Raw genomic sequence first — 22,683 nt, 5'->3', positions numbered from 1 at the left:
AAAAAAAAAAAAAAAAAAAAAAAAAAAAAAAAAAAAAAAAAAAAAAAACAACCTTAAGATCCACGAAGGCTAAAATGCTTAATGGAGCTTCATGGATCGCCATGTTTATGCCAACAAACAAGCATAGCGACACATCGGCGCATGATGTAAAATCTAGCCTTTTGCTCTTTAGCCAAGCTGCTACATTTGTGGCCAATGGATGAAGAGGAGGAGTTTTTTTGGGAGGAGCTGCGGCGGAGATCGGAAGGGGATTTGCCAGAGGTGGCGGCCGTCGCGGCGGCGGCGGAGGAGGAAGGAGTGTGCTTTTGTGATAAGCTTCTTAGCAATGGTAGTTTCGAGGAAGTGCTTCTGGTGGAACCGCTTCTGGAGAAGAAAGACTTGGACGAAGAAGAACAACCCGATTCCTTCTTTGAAAGCTTCCATTTTTCTTCCATGTCAGGCGGAAAATTATCTCCGGCGTTCTTTTGATCTCTGTAAATTAATTTCCGGCGATAAAAAATGGAAATCTCCGATTAAAAATGAAGATCCAGAGACAGAGAGAGAGAGAGAGGAACAAAAAATGGGAAGTGAGAGAGTGCGAAGTTGGTAGGGCTCAGCAGTTACAAGTCATTCTGATATATTTATATTTTTTTATTATATTATTTTGAGATTCCAATATTAAATTAATTATAATTTATTAATAATTATATAACATTAAATTATTTATAATTAATTAATAAGTAAAAAAAAAGTCCATCATCCTGCTATTTTAGTCAATCTTATGGATTCTCGAGGCTTTATTATATGGATCCAATGACGCTGTTCTCTAGAAATACTCTTCTGTTTGCTTAGCTTGATTAAACTCATAATACAATTAATAATTAAATACGATGCAGTAGAGATTCTTAGGCACATGAAGCTACAGAAATTTAATTAGGCGGTTACATAAAATAGTTAGAAATTAATGTAATGTATATTTTAATAAAAACATTACTATATAAATATTATTCATATATGAGCTTCATAATCCGCATTTAATTACATTGTCGCGTATTATCCCAGCTTATTAATCCTTGGTTGGTTATTTTAATTATATTCATAAACACATCTAAGTAATGATAAATTTCAATATTTTTAAACATTAATGTATGCTCTATCCAAATATTGTCCGCTTTAACTCGTTACGTATCTTGTTAGTCTCGCAATTTTAAAACGCGTCTTTTAGTGTTACTCAGCAGAACCGGCACTCATCCAGATGTTATCCTCTTTGAATTTTTTTTCCCGAGCTTTCCCTTTTGAGCTTCCTTTAACTGATGTGGGAAAGTCCGGAAGGGAAAACCCCACATAGGACAGTATCTGGATGAGAAATACTTTCGTTGCGCAACTCTGAATGACGCGTCTTAAAACTGTGAGACTGGCGATGATATGTAACAGACCAAAACGGATAAACCGATGTCGCATATGAATGAATCAAATCTATCAACTATTAGACATGAATGAACCTACGTCGTGTCTGAATGAGAGGATGACTAGATCAAGAGGACACAGTTACTTGTACTTATACCAATAAAATTCAATTTTTTTAACAGCTCAATCATAAGCCATTCGAGAAGATATAGGAGAAAGTCGAGATCATCAAGAATCAAAATTTTATTTAAATCTCGAGCGTGGAACATTACCTAACATAAAAAAAAAAAAAAAAAAACTTTATTTAATTATAAATTTAATTTATGCGTATTGCAGACGAAGGCCTTAAATTCGAGTACGAAATAGGAATTTCCAGAAGGCAATATGAATTAAAATCGTTGACTGGTCAACAACTTTATGGTCAGGTAGAAATGTTGGACCTTTGGCACACCATTAATAATAATAATAATAATGTCACACAGCATTTTCACACACACCATTAATAATTACTTTTCAAATAAATTCTTAATTAATTTTATGATTAGCTTAATTATGGAAATTAAAAAAATTAATTTTATTTAGAATTAGGGAAAAAACAGGTATTGATTGATGATGTTTAGTTGATAATTAGGAATATTAATGATTAATTAAGCAGCAATTATAAGAAAAGGAACCGTACGAGGATCTGATTGGTCAAAGAAACATGGTTAATGGGGTCAAACCCAGTAGCACATGGCATGTTTTTAGGTTGGTGTACGAATTCACCATTCCCATAGGGCTTTTATTTTATTTTATTTTATTATTTTAATTTTGGTTTTCTGGGGTACCCTACAAATTTTGCAAGCCTTAAAATCATGTGAGGATTTCAGAGTGTTTAGGGGTGTCCCACATGGTATCATGTGGAGGGCACGAGCGTATGGGTCAGTGACCCGATATGCCCAAAACCCTAACCCCTCACATATGTCTTGCAAATTTGGGTATTTAATGGCCATTAAATTCCCCCCATCCTTTTACACCAATGTTTCTAAGATAAGGTCTCTTGCTAATAATTTTGATGTTAATGTGTCATCAATTCGAGCAACATTCAAACTTGTCTTTATTTTCGGGTTGTTTATAGATGAAGAAATTATTAGATTGTTATCGTTCGGTCAAATTATAAGTTTAGTCGTTGAGAGGACGATGCAGAGAAGATTAGCATGTTCACTGCGCAAAGATGACACGCACAAATCGAGAAATGGTATCAAAGCCAGGTACTGCGATGTGCCAGTGATGAATTGTGAGATCTCACATAGGTTAGAGAGGGAAATGAAACATTCCCTATAAGGGCATAGAAACTTCTCCCTAACAGACGCGTTTAACTTTGAAGAGAAGCCTAGAATGGAAAGTCCGAAAGAGGACAATATTTACTGGTGGTGGGCTTGGGCTATTACACTCCTTATTCGGTTAGAGAATACAAACACATGCAACATAAATGAGATCTATCATTTAAAACCGCATTCTCTTGAGTTAGTCGAGGACATTGTTTTAATCATTTCCTTTGAATATTTTTCGTTATGTTATCTTAAAATTCTTATGCAATAAAGTTCATGATATCGTTTTATGAAATTCTTTTAAATGAATGTTTTCACATAGAGAGATAACGTCATGCATATGGTAGCGACTCTACTTTTACTATTTTTCAAGCTCGTGGACAATGGTGTTGACCTTTCATATCACAAACATGATATAAACGGAGTACAAAGACGAAAAACGAGCTTTTAAAATTACACAAAACCAAAATAAACGAGAACAAAAGGTACGGGATTAAAAGTAGAATTCAAACCTAATATATATATCAAAATGAATTATTTGAATAACCTATGCTCACTTGATTGACTTGTCTCACTCACAAATGCCTTTATTGCTTATCTGCAGCCTTTTCAATTGCAACCACACGAGGTAATAAAACAAATCCTCAAATAATTATTTGAAGATCGAAAAGTAGGTTGTGACCCTCACATCTAGACAAACAAGGCGACGACCTTCAAGTGACACTCATCTGACCATGTGAAGGTCGAGACAGATAACTACTACGACGCAATCGAGGAAGACGGTGCATCATTTAATACACCAACAAATAATGGATGCGACCGAACAGGTCTCTCCATGGTTATAGAGAAAACGGGGACCCACAAGAATTTCATTCATTCCTTTTTTTAGGGTTTCATCGGGAACAAATTCAATGGAGACGAGCTGGAGCTAATAGTTCAGAGAATTAAAGTATGTGACTGACTATAAATCATGAGGTTGAGGGTTCGAATCCCTCTTCCCCCACTATGATTAAAATATTAAAATTGGACTTAACAACTAAATATTAAATCAATATTAACTAACTTATGAATATTTTTTATGTTATATATTTTGTATATACACTATAAATGTGAAATATATTTTTAAAATTGTATAATTATTTATGGTTGATTTAATTATTATGTACATTACCGTTAGATAAATAATACAATGTATGGAGCCAATAGATGGAATTCCTTGTTGGTTAGTGATGCTAATATTATCGAAGGAAATTAAAATAGTAATAATAATAATAATAATAAAAAAAAAAGTGCTTTATGGTTAATCAAAAATGGTAATCATGATTAAGTGGGTACTAATCTTGTGGCTTATATTAAAAGATACGTCTGCTAAAGTCGCACCCTTTCCTAGTCTTTGTCTCCCATTGGAAATCACTTTTCCATTCACATTTTGGATTATTGCATTATCAATTAAATAAAGTTTTATTTATTTTCGTCTTTAAATTTTATAAATTCTCGTTGAAATTTATTAAATTTATTAATTCATACGGTCGGTTGGTTGATTTGATTAGACGAGATTGTTACATTTTTTTACCCAAATAACCGTGATTAAGTAATGAATTTCATCCAACTCAACTATAAAATACTTGGAGTGTGTTGTTTCGTAACAACTCGAGATCATCGCTATCAGATATTGTCCGTTAAAACGCCTCTGCTAGAGAGAGGTTTCCACGCTCTTATATAGATTGTCTTGTTCGCCTTTTCAACCAATGCGAAATCTCACAATCCACCTCCTTAGGGCCAGTATCCTTGCTGGCATACCATCCAATGTCTAGTCTAATACCATTTGTAACCACTCAAAAGCCACCGCTAGCAGATATGTCCGCTTTGACTTGTTACGTATCGTCGTCAGCCTCATCGGTTTAAAATGCTTATACTAGAGAGAGGTTCCACACCTTTAAAAAAATGCTTTGTTCACTTCTTTAACCGATGTGAGATCTCACATGTCATCAATCGTTTATTCAATTTTTATAGTAAAAATAAAATTTTGACGTGTACAATTTATATTTATTTTAAAATTTTGAACACAAATTCAGGATAATAAATAATTAAATAATTATGAAATTAAATAAAATTAAAATATTCTTATGTTTATATTATTACATCGTAAGCAAAACAAAGTATTTGGTAAACTACTTGATTCTAATTTTGTAATAAATTTGTAATCAATGACTATATTTGGAATATTATTTTTCAATGCCACGTTTTATTTAAATTATGTATTTTGTTTTGCCAAAATAAATAAATAAATAAATATATTTACGTGGAATTAATGGGCCAGCTTTTTCCGTGGGCCGAGAGGACAAGCCCAACAAGAAGAAAACGAGTTAATGTGGGCCAACGAATGGCCGAAGCCCATCGAAACCAGGACCCCTTAAATATCTCACGTGGCACGTAGCATTTTTAGCGTTCAATATAAACTGAAATAGTGAAATGATAACATTTGCGTTTTTTTATATAATAAATAAAAGTTATTATTATTTTATAAATAAAAAATTATTTATTGTTTTCTGAAATTTTAAATTAAAACAAAAATTTCAATTTATAAAAACGTGTGTTAATTTTATTTTAGACATTTATTATAAATTTTATAAATGAAAATGGTTATAAAACATGCTAATAATAACGTTAAAATTTTGATGATGTAATCTTTAAAATGTAAAAAGTATGAGAATAGAGTATAATTGTGCAGTAAAAACTAGTTATTTGACTATATTAGGTCAGTGTTGAATCTCGATACAGTTTTGTCTGTCTCTCTCGTAGCGTTTATTCTCGAACAAGCTTGACTTGTTGATATTGTACGTCGGATCAACTATTTACCGACCCTTAACTTCTTGATCACGTTAAAGATTTGTTCAAAGTTTTTAAGTCTCGTGCGCTTTAGACACATTAAAGTTGTATTGTATTGTCTAAGATAACGTATATGGAGCGGAAAATTAAATAATTTAAAATTATTTTATTACATTATTTAAATTTAGTTAATGGAGATTCTTAACTATTTTATTTTTATTAAATTAGATTATTAAAATATTTTTAACTAACTATAATTAAATTAAAATTTACTTAGGCTTTTGAATTTATTTTATAATAAATATTATTAATTGATTTTTATTTTATTTTTTATAAATCTATGAAATAAAAGAAAAATACATATACATACATACATATATATATATATATATATATATATAAAACGACTTCTTGGGCTCGTGTCTTGATTAGCAAGCAAACTAAAAGGGGCGGAGCGACGACCCTGTTGGCTTTCTGCCCACCTGACGCTTCTTTGACATATAATCCATTTAAAGTCCAATCACTAATCTCCTAAACTATCTCAGCTCCGAACATCCCCCATTGGATTGCGACCGGACCTTCAGCGCCCAGGTTCTTCCTCGATTCCTCAAAGTATCAGAACCATTCCAACAATTTCGACCTTCTAGTTTCCATTGTTTGATCTCCATTTCCCGCATTTGTTCGGAGGAAAAATGGGTTCAACTTGTTGATCTTCTCTGCCCAGTTTGATTAATTATCGACGTATTTATAGATTCCACTCGTTTTCTTAAAGCCTTCATTCGAATATGATGTTTTCCAGGCTCAGCCGCTCTGTGCCACGCTCTTCTGGCGCCCGAGTAAGTGTTTATCTTCTTTTGTGTTTTTTTGTATGATGATCTTTTGGAGGGAAGTTGTCATTTCTTTTGTTTTATGGTAGAATTTGTTACACGGTGGAGGGCGGTCGGCGATTAAGAACATCGATGAACGGATTTTAGCTGCCCCGCGAATCAATTCCAGCCTGGGAGAGAGAGATGGGATGTTAGGGTTTTTGAGAGGCTATTTTGCGTTTGTTGGGTCTCGTACCAAATTCATTCCCAATGTAAGTTTGTCCGACTTGAATTTTATCATCGCGAATCCAAAACTCCGGCGTTTCTTCTCAAGCGAAGCCCCGAAGAAGAAGAGTAAGGAGTTTTAATCCGTCTTCCGATAAAGCTATATTGTTTTCGCGATCATTTTTACGGCTGTGTAACGGCTCAACAATTTTTGTTTACCTGTGTGTTTTTTAGAGTAAAAGATGCCTTATTGCACAGCATTTTCGATCCTGGCGTGAATTCTAGGTTTAATGTGATTCTTTTTGCTACTTTTTGGCAGATTACCAGAACTTCTATCCCAAAGAGAAGAAAGAAATTCCTAAAGGAAATGAGCAAAAATCTGAGTCTAAAGGTAATTTTGTTCTTGCTTTTAGCTGTAATTAAGGCTATTTTTTGCATCCATTTCTATTGATTTTAGACTGGGAACATGGGTTTAACGAGATCCAATTATTGCTATTCAGAGGAGGAGGATTCAAAGTGGACCGCTTGGTATATTTCTGAGTATATTAATTTGAAGATTACTTAATTTTGAGATTCTGGTCGATTTTCTTGTTTGTTCATCTGCATTGGTATCTTTACGATGTTCTTGATCATAATCATGCGATATAGAACTTACTGATATAGGCTACCATTGGGGCAGATCTGAATGTGTCACTTATCTTTGTGTTATAAATGTTTCGTTCAGACATTTTACTTTTTGCTTCTTCTTCTTAGGCGACTCAAGTACGGATGATCAAGGGAGTTTTCAGGAATACTTCATAAAGCAGTTTCAGAATTTAGTCACCCCACTAGTAGTTCTTGGCCTTCTGTTTTCCTTCTTTTCTTCTGGTCCTCATGAACAACAACAGGTATTACTTATTGTGGACGATAATTTTCACAATTATCTCTTATCGATATAATTTTCGTACTGTTGTTTTGTCGGAAAGAAATCAAGCATGATCTAATCTTTCATATATCATTTTATAAGGTTTTTGAATGATTACATGTTTTAAGGCTTGGAAATGTTATTTATTTCTCTTTTTGTTCTCATGTTCCCCCCATTCAATTATTCGAAAGTAATGTACTCGGTAATCCCTTTCCCTTCCTTCCCTTGGGATGTTTTTGCCCATGTTTACCTTCAACACCTTGATTCGTCGTCCATTAAGTAATCGGTATTTTGTCTCTGCAGATAAGTTTCCAGGAGTTTAAAAACAAGTATCTGGAACCTGGTCTAGTAGACCATATCATTGTTTCTAATAAATCAGTTGCAAAAGTATTTGTGAGAAGTTCTCCTAGCAATGAAACAAGCGAAGTTGTCCATGATTCTTCAAGTGGTGCTGCCACTAAGGGAAATGGAGGCCAATATAAATGCTTCTTCAATATTGGAAGTATTGAGTCATTTGAGGAGAAGTTGGAGGAAGCTCAAGAGGCATTGAATATTGACCCACATGATTTTGTTCCAGTTACATACGTCTCCAAAATGGTTTGGTATCAAGAATTGCTCAGATTTGCCCCAACGCTCTTGATTTTGGGGTCCCTCTTTTATATGGGCCGCCGAATGCAAGGAGGAATAGGTGTTGGTGGTGGAGGTGGTGGTAAGGGCGGCCGAGGAATATTCAATATAGGAAAAGCTCATATCACTAAAGTGGATAAGAATGCTAAGAATAAGGTATAGACATTTGCGTTCTTCTCCAATATTTGTGGTATCCACATCGGTTCCCTCCTTGATATCCCTGTTGTGTTAATGCACACATTTTCCATTCTTTTCCTTTCCTTTTCAGATCCACTTCAACGATGTTGCTGGTTGTGATGAGGCGAAACAAGAAATCATGGAGTTCGTGCACTTCCTGAAGAATCCTAGAAAATATGAGGAGTTGGGGGCTAAAATTCCAAAGGGTGCACTTTTGGTTGGACCTCCTGGCACGGGAAAGACCTTACTGGCAAAAGCAACTGCTGGCGAATCAGGTGTGCCTTTCCTGTCTATATCTGGTTCTGATTTCTTGGAGATGTTTGTTGGTGTTGGACCATCAAGGGTTAGAAACTTGTTTCAAGAAGCCAGGCAGTGTGCTCCTAGTATAGTTTTTATCGATGAGATTGATGCAATTGGTCGAGCACGAGGACGTGGTGGTTTCTCGGGTTCTAATGATGAACGTGAAAGTACTCTAAATCAATTGTTGGTTGAGATGGATGGCTTTGGAACCACTTCCGGTGTTGTTGTACTTGCTGGAACTAATAGACCTGATATCTTAGACAAAGCTTTATTGAGACCTGGTCGATTTGATCGTCAAATAACAATTGACAAGCCCGATATTAATGGCCGTGAGCAAATTTTTCAGATCTACTTAAAAAAGATCAAAGTCTTCCATGAGCCATCATATTACTCACAAAGGCTGGCAGCGTTGACTCCTGGATTTGCTGGAGCAGACATTGCAAATGTCTGTAATGAAGCTGCCTTGATTGCTGCAAGGAGTGAAGGCACACAGGTCAAGATGGAAGATTTTGAAGCAGCTATTGATAGGGTAGTAGGTGGTTTGGAAAAGAAGAACAAGGTAAGTAATTGACATCACTCACTAGACAATTTTAGAAACTTCTTATCTGACATCTAAGTTAAACCTTGTTTACATTATAGAGAAAATATATCTGGTTTTCGAATAAGTATTCTTAACTAGCAATCTGGGTCGTCCATCTGCTATTAAGTTGCTGTAGAGGAAAACCCATAGGAGTATTATTATTAACTTGTTAAAATAGGAAATCCTGAAAGCTACATTTTATTCACTGTCAAATTATGAGTGGATGATATTAAGCTCTAGTATGTTCCCGGATAATGGAGTCGAACGAGTTTGACCCATGTGAATTTTGTCCGCTAACGTTCCTGTTTACTGAGCAGGTGATTAGCAAGTTGGAGCGCAGAACTGTTGCCTATCACGAATCTGGTCATGCTGTTGCTGGCTGGTTCTTGGAGCATGCTGAACCTTTGTTGAAAGTAACAATTGTTCCTCGTGGTACAGCAGCTTTGGGGTTTGCACAGTATGTTCCAAATGAAAATCTTCTCATGACCAAGGAACAACTTTTCGATATGACATGCATGACCCTTGGTGGCCGTGCTGCCGAACAGGTAATTACATATAGTCTTATGGTTTAAGTTTTCTGACAACTTTACTCAAATCCCTGACATAGTTCTAATGTATTAACTTGTTTGATAATGTGGCATATAAGTTGGTTTGAAAGTGTTTGGTTTTGTTCGAGTGACGTGAGAGAGCAAAAAGGGGTCGAATGGTGTTGAAAACTAACAACTTGGTTGGTTTTACTGCTTAATTGTCATTTGGATATAAAAAAGATATACGAAGGGATAGATCAGTAAAACCGAACGTCACCTTACGAACCTCATTTGTCATCTACAAATAATAACTTATCGAGTGGGATTCTGTTGCCCGTTGTTAATGGATGCAAGAATGTTGACTCGACCCCTTCAAGAAGTTTCGAAACTGGGTTCAAGATATAAATGGCGAACTTTGTGTATGTTTAAATTGTGGCTGCTTGGCTGTGTTGTTGAGGAAGGATATGTTGTTTGATGCAGGTTTTAATAGGTAAAATCTCCACTGGGGCTCAAAATGACTTGGAGAAAGTCACAAAGATGACCTATGCTCAAGTAGCAGTGTACGGTTTTAGTGATAAAGTGGGGCTACTTTCTTTCCCTCCAAGAGACGACGCTTACGAAATGTCGAAACCCTACAGTAGCAAGACTGCTGCACTAATCGACAGCGAAGTGCGAGAATGGGTCGGGAAGGCGTACAAGTGCACGGTCGAGCTGATAGAGGAACACAAAGAGCAAGTGGCTCAAATCGCAGAATTATTGCTTGAAAAGGAAGTTCTTCACCAAGAGGACTTGATTCGGGTCTTGGGTGAGCGGCCGTTTAAACCGAGCGAGGTAACAAACTACGATAGATTCAAGCAAGGTTTCGTAGATGCAGATGAGAAAAGTGTGGAAATCCCCTCAGTTCAAGCAGCTGAGGATGATGATGGTTCTACACCTTTAGAACCGCAAGTTGTACCCTCATAACTTTGGCCGGAGTAGTTTGTACATTAAGTTAATTTTTTTTTCCTTTTGTTCTTCATTTTTACAAATGGATAGATATAGCATTTTGTGATTTTTACTCGCAAAATATTTTAAAAGTTTATATTCAGTTGGATTGGTTGGTGCTTATTAGGGTAAATCATTTGACAATCTAATTATTTGAAAAATAATTAGACTGAAGTGGGTTTAAATCATTTATTTTTTTATTTAATAAATTTATACAATATACAATATTTTTATGATTAATGAATCCCGAGCCTGATCCTTTCGATCAAAGCACTTTCATGGTAAAACTGCTATCGAATTTACTCGACTGTAAACAAGGGACCCCGATTAATCATCCCAACGCTCATCTATTTTGTCTGGGTCCGTTCATATCAATAGGACTTGAAGATTCTAGAGTTTCGTACTAATTTTCAAAAATTTTAAATTTGTGTTTAATAAATTTAATAATTTTAAAAAGTGTTAAAAAAATTATTACCTTACAAATTAAAAGATTTATTAAATATTTATTTATTATTAGGACTAATTTAAACTCTTTTAAAGAATATATTTGATAAAGTTCTTATAATTTAACCGCTAAAATACAAATTTAAACCTTTCTTTCGGTATTAGACGGGCGCAATAATCGTAACGCAGCCCCACAGGTGGCGACTAGAAAACAAGCTATGGCATATCTGTAATTTAGTGTTGTTTCGAGGGTATATTAGGTAATTAACAAATTGAACATTGATTCTCAGAAAAACCCTTCTTCCCCGCCTTCAAGCGCAGATTACAGGAGGAGTTTCAAGGTTGCGCGCGCTCGCGAACGCGGAAGTGGAGGCGACATAGAAAATTGATTAGACATTGAAGTTCGTTGTTCGAGCTTTCCTTTTCTCTAATCGTTATGGCGAAGCGCGAGCTTTCCAATACATTAAGGAACTTGAAGGTAAACTAAGCTTCAGATTTTTTTTTTTTTTCCTTTCAGATTTACTGCCTTATCATGCTTCATTAGGGTTTCAACTTTCTGGTTATTGGTTAATTGGCCTAGGGAACTGCCAAATTATGTTCGAGATTACTTTATTTTGATTCTGTTCTTGCTTTGTGCTTATGAGGAACCGATTTAAATGTTATGCGAGTTATTGATTTTTTGTTTTGCCATTAGTTCATGCAAAGGGCGGGTCAGAGAGAGGAGCATCCTAAGAAAGAGGAAGAAGTAAAGACTGATGAGAATTTCTTTCCTTCGAGTACTATAATTAGAAAGTGGTAGGCTGTTGGTCTTTTCAATGGTTTGTTTGTTACTTTTGATTTATGGTTGTTTCACTACCTTTTCTAGTTGTTTATGATCTTTTCTTTTCTTTTCTTTTTTCGTTTTTCATGAGCTCAATGCAACAAACTGTACACAAATCTACCGCATTGTTCTTCGGGAGCAGTTTATTTCCTGAAAACGGACGATACATTTGAAATATTGATGGATTATGTGCTTTTGGTCGTTCCGTGTTTATCTTTATGATTATTGCTAGAGTTTTTCACTCTGAATGTGATAGATAGAAATATACATGCCTGCGATGGAAGTAATTCCATACGGTATAAATTTTATTCGTGCCTGTCTTGCTACAGAAAGTCTAGAATAGAATGAGAACCTTTTGTATCTGGTTCTAGTGTGACATCTTTACGTATCAAGCCAATCTCTGCTTTTGGCCGTGATAGTGGCTTTATGTCAACTTAGCTCTTTGACATCTTTTTTCAAGAAACTGATTTTTTTTTTCCATGGTGTAGTGTGGTTTTAGTTGAAGGAGATACTCATCCAGGCGATTTTAAAGGTCGAATGTCATTCCAAAGCTTTAATCCTTCAATTGATGTGAGTATATATTTTCAGTGTCCTAAAGTTTATCTGTGGACTATACCCCTTTGTGTTCTGCATGGCTTTTGTCTCACATCAAAGCTTTGCCATTATAGAGACTCAATGAAGATGTAGCTAGCTTAGACCAGCATGAAATTCCTGGCTCTTCACCTGGAAATCACTGTGGAAACCTTTCATCAAGGTTAGTGGTTATAATTTCACATCTGTTTTGCTCTTTCTTTTGGAAAATTATTGCTGCCTATAGGGTGTTTTATTTTATTAAACTACTTTTCTTGGTAAGCATCATTTTCTCCTAAATGAAGCTAGCTTTCTGTGTCCCACTGTCTTGTAACAACATAGTGGTCGCTACAAATTTAGTTGTAATTAGCATCTGCATTTAGTTTTGTGTTAGGAGTAAAGTTTGTGAGAATCCCTTTTTCTATTTTTTTTTAAAAGAAAATGAATGGCCGTGCCAACAAGTAAAATATGAATAACATTAACAAAATTGTTGCCTTAAATTTTGTAATGGAGCATTTTTTTTTTATAAAGAAAAATCAAACTTTTATTGAGAAAAAAATGTAATGGAGCTTTATGTTGTATATTTCTCTTTTTTCCCCCCTTGTTGGGGTGGGGGTGGGGGTTTGAAATAAAACATTCATTCCACAGAAAGTCACTTGAAAGTAGTGGTCATTCTTTTTTTTCCTTTTACCCTTTCATCTTCAGACAAAAATTTTTGTTCCCCAGAGATAATGGATCTTCACAAAATGAAGCCTCGTGCTCAAACAGTGATGAAAAAAATTGTGAGGCTAATGAGGATCTTAAAAGGAAACAATCTGTAGTAGTTTCTGATGGACGGCATCCAACTAAGTTTCCAAGAAGTGGTCGGGACAACCAGCAGTCATCATTTAGTCATGGTAAAGGACCTTCCAAAAAACCAAAGGGTGAAAAGCTGGACTGGAATGTTCTTAGGCCCTCCAAAACTCCCAATAAGAGTGGATAACCTTGTGTAGGAGATTCCTTAGATGGGTGGAGAATTCAGTTCCTATGCTCTTTATATTGATTTCTTACCATATTTTGTAGTTATATAGGACTGTTCAGAGTTCCGTGATCAATTTATTGGAAGCGTCATTTAATGTCTCTTATCTAAAACAAATTAGATGTTACACATGTACCACCTCATTCCAGTTCCTTAATTTTATACATTCCTGTACTCTGATCAAGAATGAAGCTCAATGCTTGGAATATTGTCTGTTTTTGTAAGAAACTAGATATCTGGAAGATTCTTTTGTATTGCAAATGGAAAATAGATTCTACAAACTTATTTTGTAGCATGCAATAAGAGTGGAGCTTTCATGGTAATGGTAATTTTACAGAGGGAGCAGAATTCATTTCACTTCCTTTTTAGGTTCCTGTGCTGAAGGATTTGAGGGCGTTTTAGTTCTCTGTTTCATCTATGTTTGGTTTACGTACCGTTGGTCTACGATCTGTTGATTTGGACTGTCAACTGTCATTAGATCCACCCAACCATCTAGGATATAATCAATGCTTTGATCCAAGTAAAACAAACAAAACTGGATAATCTTAATGTTTTCAGTGTGTTCAAATCTTAAATTTGAAACTTTAAAAGGCATAAATAAAGGTTGACATTTAATCAAGTATTTGTTTGGTATTTACAACTATTTGTATTCTCAGTTAAAAATTTCATAAATTAAGTTTCAATATTCAAATTTGTCACTAGACATATAAACCTTTTGTTGGGGTGAAAAAGTGATCCAAACAGACTGCTTGGATATTTCTACTCTTGCCTATTTTCAATGTTTAGTTTTGCCTTTTAGTTTGTGTAGATGGTACACTTAATTCTGGTGTAGGGTATGTCACAAGCACTTCTTCGTAGTTATGAAGCTGTGAAATGTTCTACAGAATAGAAACTACCGAAAGAAAAAAGAGAAGTTAATTCGGAGATGGTCCATATCCATAAAACATAAATGAAAATTTTCAAATTCGAGATGGTCTGTTATTCATCTCTGATTCTTTTATGGGTAATAGAATTCGAATTTAACAGCCATACCAAGAGTTTTAAGGAATAGACTCAAACTACTGATCAGCTACCGTCCTTATGTACAAAGAGAAACTGTTCTCCTGATCACATGTTTAATTCCCACAGTTCATGGTCATCATACTAGTACCTACTAAGGTTACAAGGTAATGCTTCGCACAGATCTAATAAGTGAAACAATCTGGCTTCATGGATGCACTACCTCAAACTTCCATGAGTAAAGAGAAATACACACAATAGGTTTGCCTCTGTCATTATCATCTGTGATAGAATTGAATACACCTCTCGATACTGCTTCAGGTCCCATTTTCTTGTCCCAAATTATAGCAAGCAATATGTTTATGCAGGCACCCAACAACAAGAAGCATAGACAATCCGGCCTTTCCATCCTTGAAGCATCCAGCCCTCATCTTCATCTAGTACAAAATCTTTGTGGTAATGGGATGTTAACTTGGTCCTAAACTTGCACATGATCTCCTTGTCCAAAGGAAGCTGCTTGAAACCTGCCCTCATACACCGAACCTGCCACTGCTTATAGGGCTCAGGCCTTTCAACCCTCTGAACTCCCTCACACGCTACTACGTTCATAATTTGGCGACCGAGAAATTCTCTCTCTAGCATCATCCTCTCTTCACTGTCTCGAGGTAAATTAACGTCTAAAGCATCATACAATGCAGAGAAGTGGAAGAGTGCTTCCCTGAATCGTGTTATGAAGAAGGGTGCATTGTAGGATCCATTAACCACAGAATGGACAAAGATGTTTGGATTCATCTTCCTTATTAAACGTAGAACAATATCCCTTGGACTACTTTCTTCGACAGTTTCATCAAGTAGGCTGTTAAACCTGTAGAAACAGTTCACAACTAGCACGTCATTGCTATCAAGCTTTAAGTCCTCGACTCGGATAGTTTCCCAGTTATTTGATGCTATGGCTTGATATTGAAAAGGAACTTTAAAGCGCTCACAGTATTTTGCCAAACGGCGACCTGACTCTTGAATCTTTTCTTCTGGACGAAATCCTGGTAGAGGATAATCAATACCAGTAATGCGTAGCTTGGGTGGACCATCAGGTAGTAGTGCAAGAAACTGAATTAACATTGGCCATAGGAAACCATAGCAAATGCCAAAATCAATAACATGCAGACTTTTAGCATTTTCAGCAACCTTCAAAATCATTTTTATCATGAAAAAGAGAGAGAGCTTCTTAAAAGGGCAGGATGAAAGATGAGCTTGGTAAGCTTTCAACATATCAGCCGCTGAAATATTGCTTTGAGCTAGTGAATCATAGTAAATCCTACTTCCTGTGCCAGTGCCAACCATCCGAGCCTCAAGAGCATTAGAAAAGAAATGAGCCATCCTTTGGGAACCATCCCCAGTCGTTGTAGAATGCTGTCTAATCTGCTTAAGTAGTTCATACGCAATCCTACGGTCATCAGAAGACACAGCTTGTGCACATAATATCAGAAGATTCCTCAAATCCACAGAGTTATTTCTCTTATCCTGTTTCTTTTCCCGAGCTTTCCCAGCATTAGATCCACCATGAACTTGTCGATTATTCTGCAATTTCTCACATCCACCATTTGCAGAGGCCTCACTTCCACAATCATGGAGTAGAACCTTATCGAACATGTCAGTTAATTCTTCCTCATCCCCATAAATGGTTGCATGCTTGTTTTTTCTCCCTTCTTCTGAATCCAAATCTACAGCTTCAGGTCCACGATTCTTCCTTCTCTTTGATCCATTAGGCGAATTGTCTGTTGTATCCGTTACCTTAGAAGCTACTCCTGTAAATTTGCCACTGCCAAGATCGATATTCAGCTGATTACCCACTGGAAGAAACTTTCTTGCCTCCTCCAACCCTTTCTGATATTGCAAGATGGATGTGCTATCACTAAAGATATTCTGAGCCAACAGCAACGTGACAAGCTCATGACTATTAATATTGAGGCTGCTTTGATACGAACTACTAGGAATAGATCTTGTTAGTATAGAAGACTTACTTTCTCCAGGATCAACAACCCATTGGGGGTCAGGCGAATTGCTGTTGGCAGCACTAACAGCAGTACTAGTACGATCACTGTCGCTTCCACGACAAACATCTTCAGAGCTCTCACAATCTAGGGGAGGTTGGTTAGGCGAAGGGGGAGGGTAGTTCTTACCAAGAGCATCATAGAAAGATTTCTCGGTATTTTCAAGACCCAAAGGATCATAAAACATGCAAGGCTTCTCCTCCAAATTCTCTTCCATCAGCATTTGGCTGATGTACTTAAGAACACTTTCCCTGAAGTCTAACTCGTCCGAGGAAGAGTCGCCATCAGGGCTTTGCCCTGAAGCCACCACACCCAAGTTCAAATTCACCGCCCCTGAAAACTTGTTAGGGTCTGGTTGGTAGGGGAAAAGGGAATTATCAACGAAAGGAACAAAATCTGGAGATGGGTCGTTGAATACAAAATCATTTAGTCTAAACCCATCATCGTATGATTGGGTTAGAGAGGTCTGATAATCAGCCATGCGATCTGTGAAAGCGTTGAGGTTTGGATCCATAGTTATCTACGCCTCCAAACAGAAACAAGGTCAACCAAGAGAATCAAAAGATTTTAGGTTTATAAAGTCACCTGAGCAAAGCGAAGGGAAGGTAAAGTGAAGAAGATTATGGGGTGGCGGTGGTGGTGGTGGTGGATGGAGTGAGATTTTAGGTTTATAAAGTGAAAAATGTCGCCTCTCTGGTGCGTTTCCTGGAAACGGCTGCGCCGAGAGTTGAGAGTGATTGACAGACGAAGCGGTAAGGCATTGGTCAAGATCGCTTCGTTAAACATTATTGTCTTTGCCCATCCGGAGATACTTCGATTGGATTTTGGCGCTTTTCTTCTCTGTCAGTGTCGTAGCGTGGCACAATTCCGTGCGGCCAACTCCTAGTCTCCTTTATCTTATTGGTTGCATTTATAAAACTGTCAAAACATTTTATTTTTGCTTTCAAACTTTAAAATTTTAATTATTTTTGCTCTTGGATTTTCATAATTTTTATTTTGGTATTGAGCTTTTAAAATGGAACCAGTTGGGGCTTTGCTGTAGTATTTTTTTTTTTTTTTTTTTTCTATAAAAAAAACTTTGCCTACTCGGTTTCATTTAACCTATGTGATTTTAGTGTATGCATATGTTAACAAGTTAGGTTATTAATTCAAAAACTAAAAGGGTTATTTTTTAAAAGTTTAGGGTTAAGTTCATTTTGTCATTTTGACTTTTTAGGGATCAAAATAGAATATCTTGAAAGCTTGGGGGCAAAAATGAGATTTAGCTAAATGTATAATCTTGGTAAGTTTTGCTTTTTGTTTGTTTGTTTGTTTTTTAAAATTTCATATCCTATCCTTAGTAATAAATAAAGGGGAAAAAAGTTGAAATCACTGTTGCACTCTTAGATTTTTAATTTAATCGTTGAGGTGCAAGATTAAGAGTGATTATGTCTATGGTTATATATTTGACCTTAATTTTTAATTAATGCTTGTAGCTCTTTGCTTTTGCCAACATTTTGCTGGTTTCGATTTTAATACCCACGTGAATTTATTCTTTTCCCTTTGAATTAGTAGATCAAGAATAAACCTCTAGTTTTTTTTTTTTTTTTTTTTTTTTTTTTTTTTTTTTTTTTTTTTTTTTNCCCCCCCCCCACTTTTACCTGCAACCATTCAACCTGACTGACTTGCATTAGTATAATGAAATTTGTCAAGATGCTACTTTATAAACTCGACCCAATTCTTGTCCATGTATATTTGAAAATTTTATCTTAATACATGTGGTGACAACAGAGAAATTTGGTAGAACTTTTGGGAGAAGAAAACTTTGTATGACACTCTCCCATACTATTCATGATCTAAAAACCATGCACCTAATTTAGTATGAAAATTAAAATCATGCCCTTAATAAATATGAACTAATGAACCTACATGTCTATTTAGGTACTTATACATTATCTACAAGTGACCCTTCAACCCCCTCCCTTGTATACATTATCTACAAGTGACCCTTCAACCCCCTCCCTTGAACTAATGAACCTTGCACATCCCCCATTTTTAGATAGAAAATTATAATACAATTTAATTTAGGTGGATTGAATTGGATATGGAAAATTTGGAAGAGAGTTAGAACTCATTCTATGTATTGATTTAATAATCATAACCAGCCATGGTAAGCGTAAAAGACAAATTAATGAAACCGGAGGATACCTAAATAATTGAATTGACAAGACAAAAAGGCAAAAAGAAGTGGGAGATCAACAAAAATTCAGCCTGAACTGAAATACATTGAATCCACCTATACTTGTGATACAGGAAAAAGGGTCATTTTCTAAATTTAAGTCAGAAGTGTGCGAGAGTTGGAAGACCATTCCAAATGTTGTCGGCTGCTTTTGATTTTGACCTTTCTTAATTGTTGTGTTGTTCCTATACGTGCTCCTCAAGAATTTTTCTTCTTCTATATTTTAAATGCTCTTATCATACGAAATTTATCTCCATATGTATCCTTGGGGCCTGAGACTTGAGGGCTAAATTACAAGTTTAATATATTTTTTAAATAAGGATGTTCGTTTTTTCCACCCCATCCGATCAGTGGGGGATCTGCTCCTGATAGGACAGAAAGTCCACGTTTAGGTGGAAAAGAGTAATTTTTCTCTTGACTGAACTATATTAGATTGTTTATTCTTTTGTTGTAATATTTAAATTTAATTTTTTTTTTTTGGTTAATGACTGGTTAAGAATTTTCTATACTTATAACGGAGAGTTTTAGGGGGCAAAGAATAAAATAAAGGTGGAAAACCATCCTTGTCCTCATCTCATAAACATCCCTATTTATGAACTTTCATATTTATTTATTCTACTTTTTTAATAAATTTTTAAACTTTTAATTTTATATAGATTAGGTCTCGGCATATTTAAGATTTTTAAATATTAGTTGATCCATTAGATGTAGCTTTAAATTTTATGTCAAAACTCTAAAATTTTAAAATTTCAATCGTGTATCTTATGAATTATAAAAAAAATATCAAATAAAATAAGAATCTATTCGACCGTTGACAATTAAGAATTTCTTGGGATGAAAAAAAAAAAAAAAAAAAAAAAACTATGGTCGTTTTCCTAGTTGATTGAGAACGAGGAGTCTGTCTTCCTTGGGTTGGAAATTATCCTGAATTTTTTGCTTTTTATGAATACTTTTCTAGGATTATGTTGAACAGGTACAATATTCTGTCATCTCATGCATTTTTAGGCTGGATTATTTTGACCTTCATATTTTGTTTTTTAGTTTTTTAAAAGCTAAAAGTGGGTGGAAAGACTATTAGCCGAGGATTGATCTATTGGGGCTTCACAAAAACATATTCATCATATCAATAAAAATAATAATAATAAAAAAAAGTGCCTAGTAGCTATTTATGTTCGTATCCCTTGAAGCTGATAAAGACTTCTTTTCAGATCACAATCCCAAAACAAAAGCTTTCTAAAGAGTGATGTAGAAAATACTTTACAAAGAGAAGGAAAAATCAGATTTCCTAAAGTATGTATATGTATGTATGTATTACATACATACATACATACATACATACATACATACATATATATATATATATATATATATATATATATATATATATATATGTCATTATACTACTCATAGAACATTAAGTTCTTTATAACATGCTATTTAGTCGATGAATAATACAGGTAATTGAAATTGAAAATTACTATTCATGATAATAATTAAAACTAATAATCTAAGAAGAAAAGGGAAGGAGGGTGGAACAGGAGGAAAGAGAGAAAAGGCAGTTGTTATTATGTTTAATTTAAAATATCAATGTCAATATTTAAAATAATATTAAAATATTACTCATGATCCTTCCAACCTATTATTAAAAATAGGAGAACTAAAAGAATGCATTTTGAAATCATAAGAACCAAAACACACTTATTGCTGAAAAACTCATAGGCTAAGGATATCTTTTCTATTGTCTTCTATATTTATTTGGTTTGAGAGTTAGAGAATTAGATATGTTTGTGAGAAATACTCGCGCACACTTTATTAAGATCAATTGAGAAAAGATTTTAAGACACATAAAAATACTATAGATAATCAATTTCTTAACATTTTTCCTAAACTATCTAAATTATTTTGAGAAAAGATTTTAAGACACATAAAAATACTATAGATAATCAATTTCTTAACATTTTTCCTAAACTATCTAAATTATTTTTCTAAATTTATTCATAAAATTCCTAAATCATTACTCAACTTTCATAACGCTTCTGCATTTATGGAGATTAGAGCAAAGTGCTTTTCACAGAAGCGAGGAGCGCCGCGCCAGTCAGGAAAGTGCCAAACTGAATGCCTTTTTTCAATTAAAATTATAATTTCACATTTATTTTGTTGAGAATAAATAGTTTTTTGGTTTGAAAATTTTTTAATATAGTTTTTCTTTATTCATGCCACATTTTTACAAATATATTTTGAGTTTAGTTTATAATTCTTAATTTTCAAGATGTTACTCTTCCTCTTCCTCTTGAGAGTTTTAAATTTGTTTCTGTTTGGTCCATAACTTTCCCTTTTGATCTTTGATGTTAATTTAATTCTTCTAAATTAATTAATAAAAAATTAACACAATGAAAGCAAATAAATTATGCTCAAGATGCTAACCTAACCACAAATGGATGATAATCACAAATGATTTAACTGTGGCACAACGAATAAGCTAGCAAGATAAAATAAATGCAACTTAACCAAACTATTTGACAAGACTCATGGGCAAATTACAAATTTAAGAACACATTATGGCACGATCATTCGTTTTCCTTTTTTTTTGAACATTAATGTGATGTACCAGAGACTTTGTACGATAAAAATCAAAAGTTCCGGCACAAATTAATGCTCAAAAGGCCAAATTTGACGTCAAATTGGAAATGTAAAATAAGAAAAATAAAAGAATACCGAGGATTCGGTCAAATAATTTACAGGAAGAGGCAGCCTCTGAATGCAGTTGAGACGACCCTAGTTTTGGGCTAGAATAAAACAAAGATAACGACTGTTTTTTTTTTTACCTAGTAATTATATATATATGTATATATTGTACAGATTTGCATTTTGAAAAAGACGTTGAGAGATTTACGGGGTGAAAAGGGGAAGACCTAAGGGCAAAAGAGAGAGGAAGATGCTCATATGGGTAACTTCCAAAAAGAATTTAATGCCTTTCGTCCAATCAGATTTTTTAATTTTAATTTTGTATTTATTAATTTGGTATAATATTAAACTTTTAATTTTAAAATTGTCTTTAAGAGCTAGGATAAGTTAGTCAAATCTTAGGGTTCATAAACCCTCAATAGATTTTAGAAACTTGCATTTATAGCTTCCACGTAAATGAGGAATTGCGCGGCAGCTACAAACTGGGCGTTTGCTAAAATATAAAATAAGGATATAGAAACAAGAACCAGTCCCAACGAAAAAGCAGAATAAATGGAGTTATTAAATAAGACCTGATCCCAACAAGACTACAAGAAAATCATGTATCAGTCCACGCAAATCCATTATATGTAGTAAAAAAAGAGATAAAAAAATCTAAATGTTTTTCATGACCTTATTGATCTGACCCCGAAAAAAAATGGATAATCAATTCCTAATTAAATCTTAAGGGGTGTGAATCTAAACTTGAGAGTTTCTAAAATCTCCCTACTTCACTTAAAAAAAAAAACAAAAAAAACAAAAAAAAAAAAAAAGCTTGATTTTCAAATTTGCAAAGACAAGCCCCAAACAACATCTAAAGCCACACGTTGAAGAAAAATATCAAGGTGCATCGTGGGTTGCACTCATTTTTGTGCAGCTCACCTAATTGTCCAACCAAACTCATTTTCTTTTCTTTTCTTTTTATATCTTTTAGTTTAAGACTGGTCCAGCCCAGGAAGCACTCAAGTATTGCTCCATAAAGAATTACACATGATGCAAAACAAGTTCTTTCCCGAAAGACTGATGTGATATCTTTTCAGATGCTACAAAATAAAGGGAGAACTATGTATTTGTATATGTACAACTAGGCTTATGCTCCCATCCTAATAAGGATAGTAAAACTTGACTTGCTATCATGAAAGACTCGGATACAACATGAGACAAATACTATACTTATCTAACAC

The 22,683-nt window shown here is 34.7% G+C and overlaps 4 protein-coding genes across 7 annotated transcripts; 2 read left to right on the top strand and 2 right to left on the bottom strand.

Annotated features, from left to right (window-relative positions):
* Positions 1-28: 28 nt before the first annotated feature.
* Positions 29-579, bottom strand: LOC111484546. Its single transcript, XM_023131200.1, has one exon. It carries the CDS (start codon positions 432-434, stop codon positions 90-92), a length of 345 nt encoding a protein of 114 aa, XP_022986968.1. The 5' UTR covers positions 435-579; the 3' UTR covers positions 29-89.
* Positions 580-5,966: 5,387 nt separating this feature from the next.
* On the top strand, positions 5,967-10,788 carry LOC111484431 (ATP-dependent zinc metalloprotease FTSH 10, mitochondrial-like). Its single transcript, XM_023131013.1, has 8 exons — positions 5,967-6,361; positions 6,442-6,685; positions 6,876-6,947; positions 7,310-7,443; positions 7,764-8,243; positions 8,356-9,123; positions 9,462-9,689; positions 10,152-10,788. Exons 1-8 carry the CDS (start codon positions 6,311-6,313, stop codon positions 10,632-10,634), a joined length of 2,460 nt encoding a protein of 819 aa, XP_022986781.1. The 5' UTR covers positions 5,967-6,310; the 3' UTR covers positions 10,635-10,788.
* Positions 10,789-11,416: 628 nt separating this feature from the next.
* On the top strand, positions 11,417-19,347 carry LOC111484532. Of its 4 annotated transcripts, none has more exons than XM_023131178.1 (5): positions 11,417-11,577; positions 11,794-11,894; positions 12,408-12,489; positions 12,588-12,673; positions 18,850-19,347. In XM_023131178.1, exons 1-5 carry the CDS (start codon positions 11,536-11,538, stop codon positions 18,944-18,946), a joined length of 408 nt encoding a protein of 135 aa, XP_022986946.1. In that variant the 5' UTR covers positions 11,417-11,535; the 3' UTR covers positions 18,947-19,347. The 4 variants fall into 4 exon arrangements, with proteins under 4 accessions (XP_022986946.1, XP_022986947.1, XP_022986945.1 ...); XM_023131179.1 differs by lacking the exon at positions 18,850-19,347 and adding an exon at positions 17,774-18,066; XM_023131177.1 differs by lacking the exon at positions 18,850-19,347 and adding an exon at positions 13,216-13,864.
* LOC111484435 (scarecrow-like protein 34) lies at positions 14,416-17,746 on the bottom strand. Its single transcript, XM_023131017.1, has one exon. It carries the CDS (start codon positions 17,069-17,071, stop codon positions 14,867-14,869), a length of 2,205 nt encoding a protein of 734 aa, XP_022986785.1. The 5' UTR covers positions 17,072-17,746; the 3' UTR covers positions 14,416-14,866.
* Positions 19,348-22,683: the final 3,336 nt, after the last annotated feature.

This window comes from Cucurbita maxima, unplaced genomic scaffold (assembly GCF_002738345.1).
Source record: "Cucurbita maxima cultivar Rimu unplaced genomic scaffold, Cmax_1.0 Cma_Scf00009, whole genome shotgun sequence".
NCBI classification, from domain to species: domain Eukaryota; kingdom Viridiplantae; phylum Streptophyta; class Magnoliopsida; order Cucurbitales; family Cucurbitaceae; genus Cucurbita; species Cucurbita maxima.
This window is presented reverse-complemented; position numbering and strand designations above follow the sequence as displayed.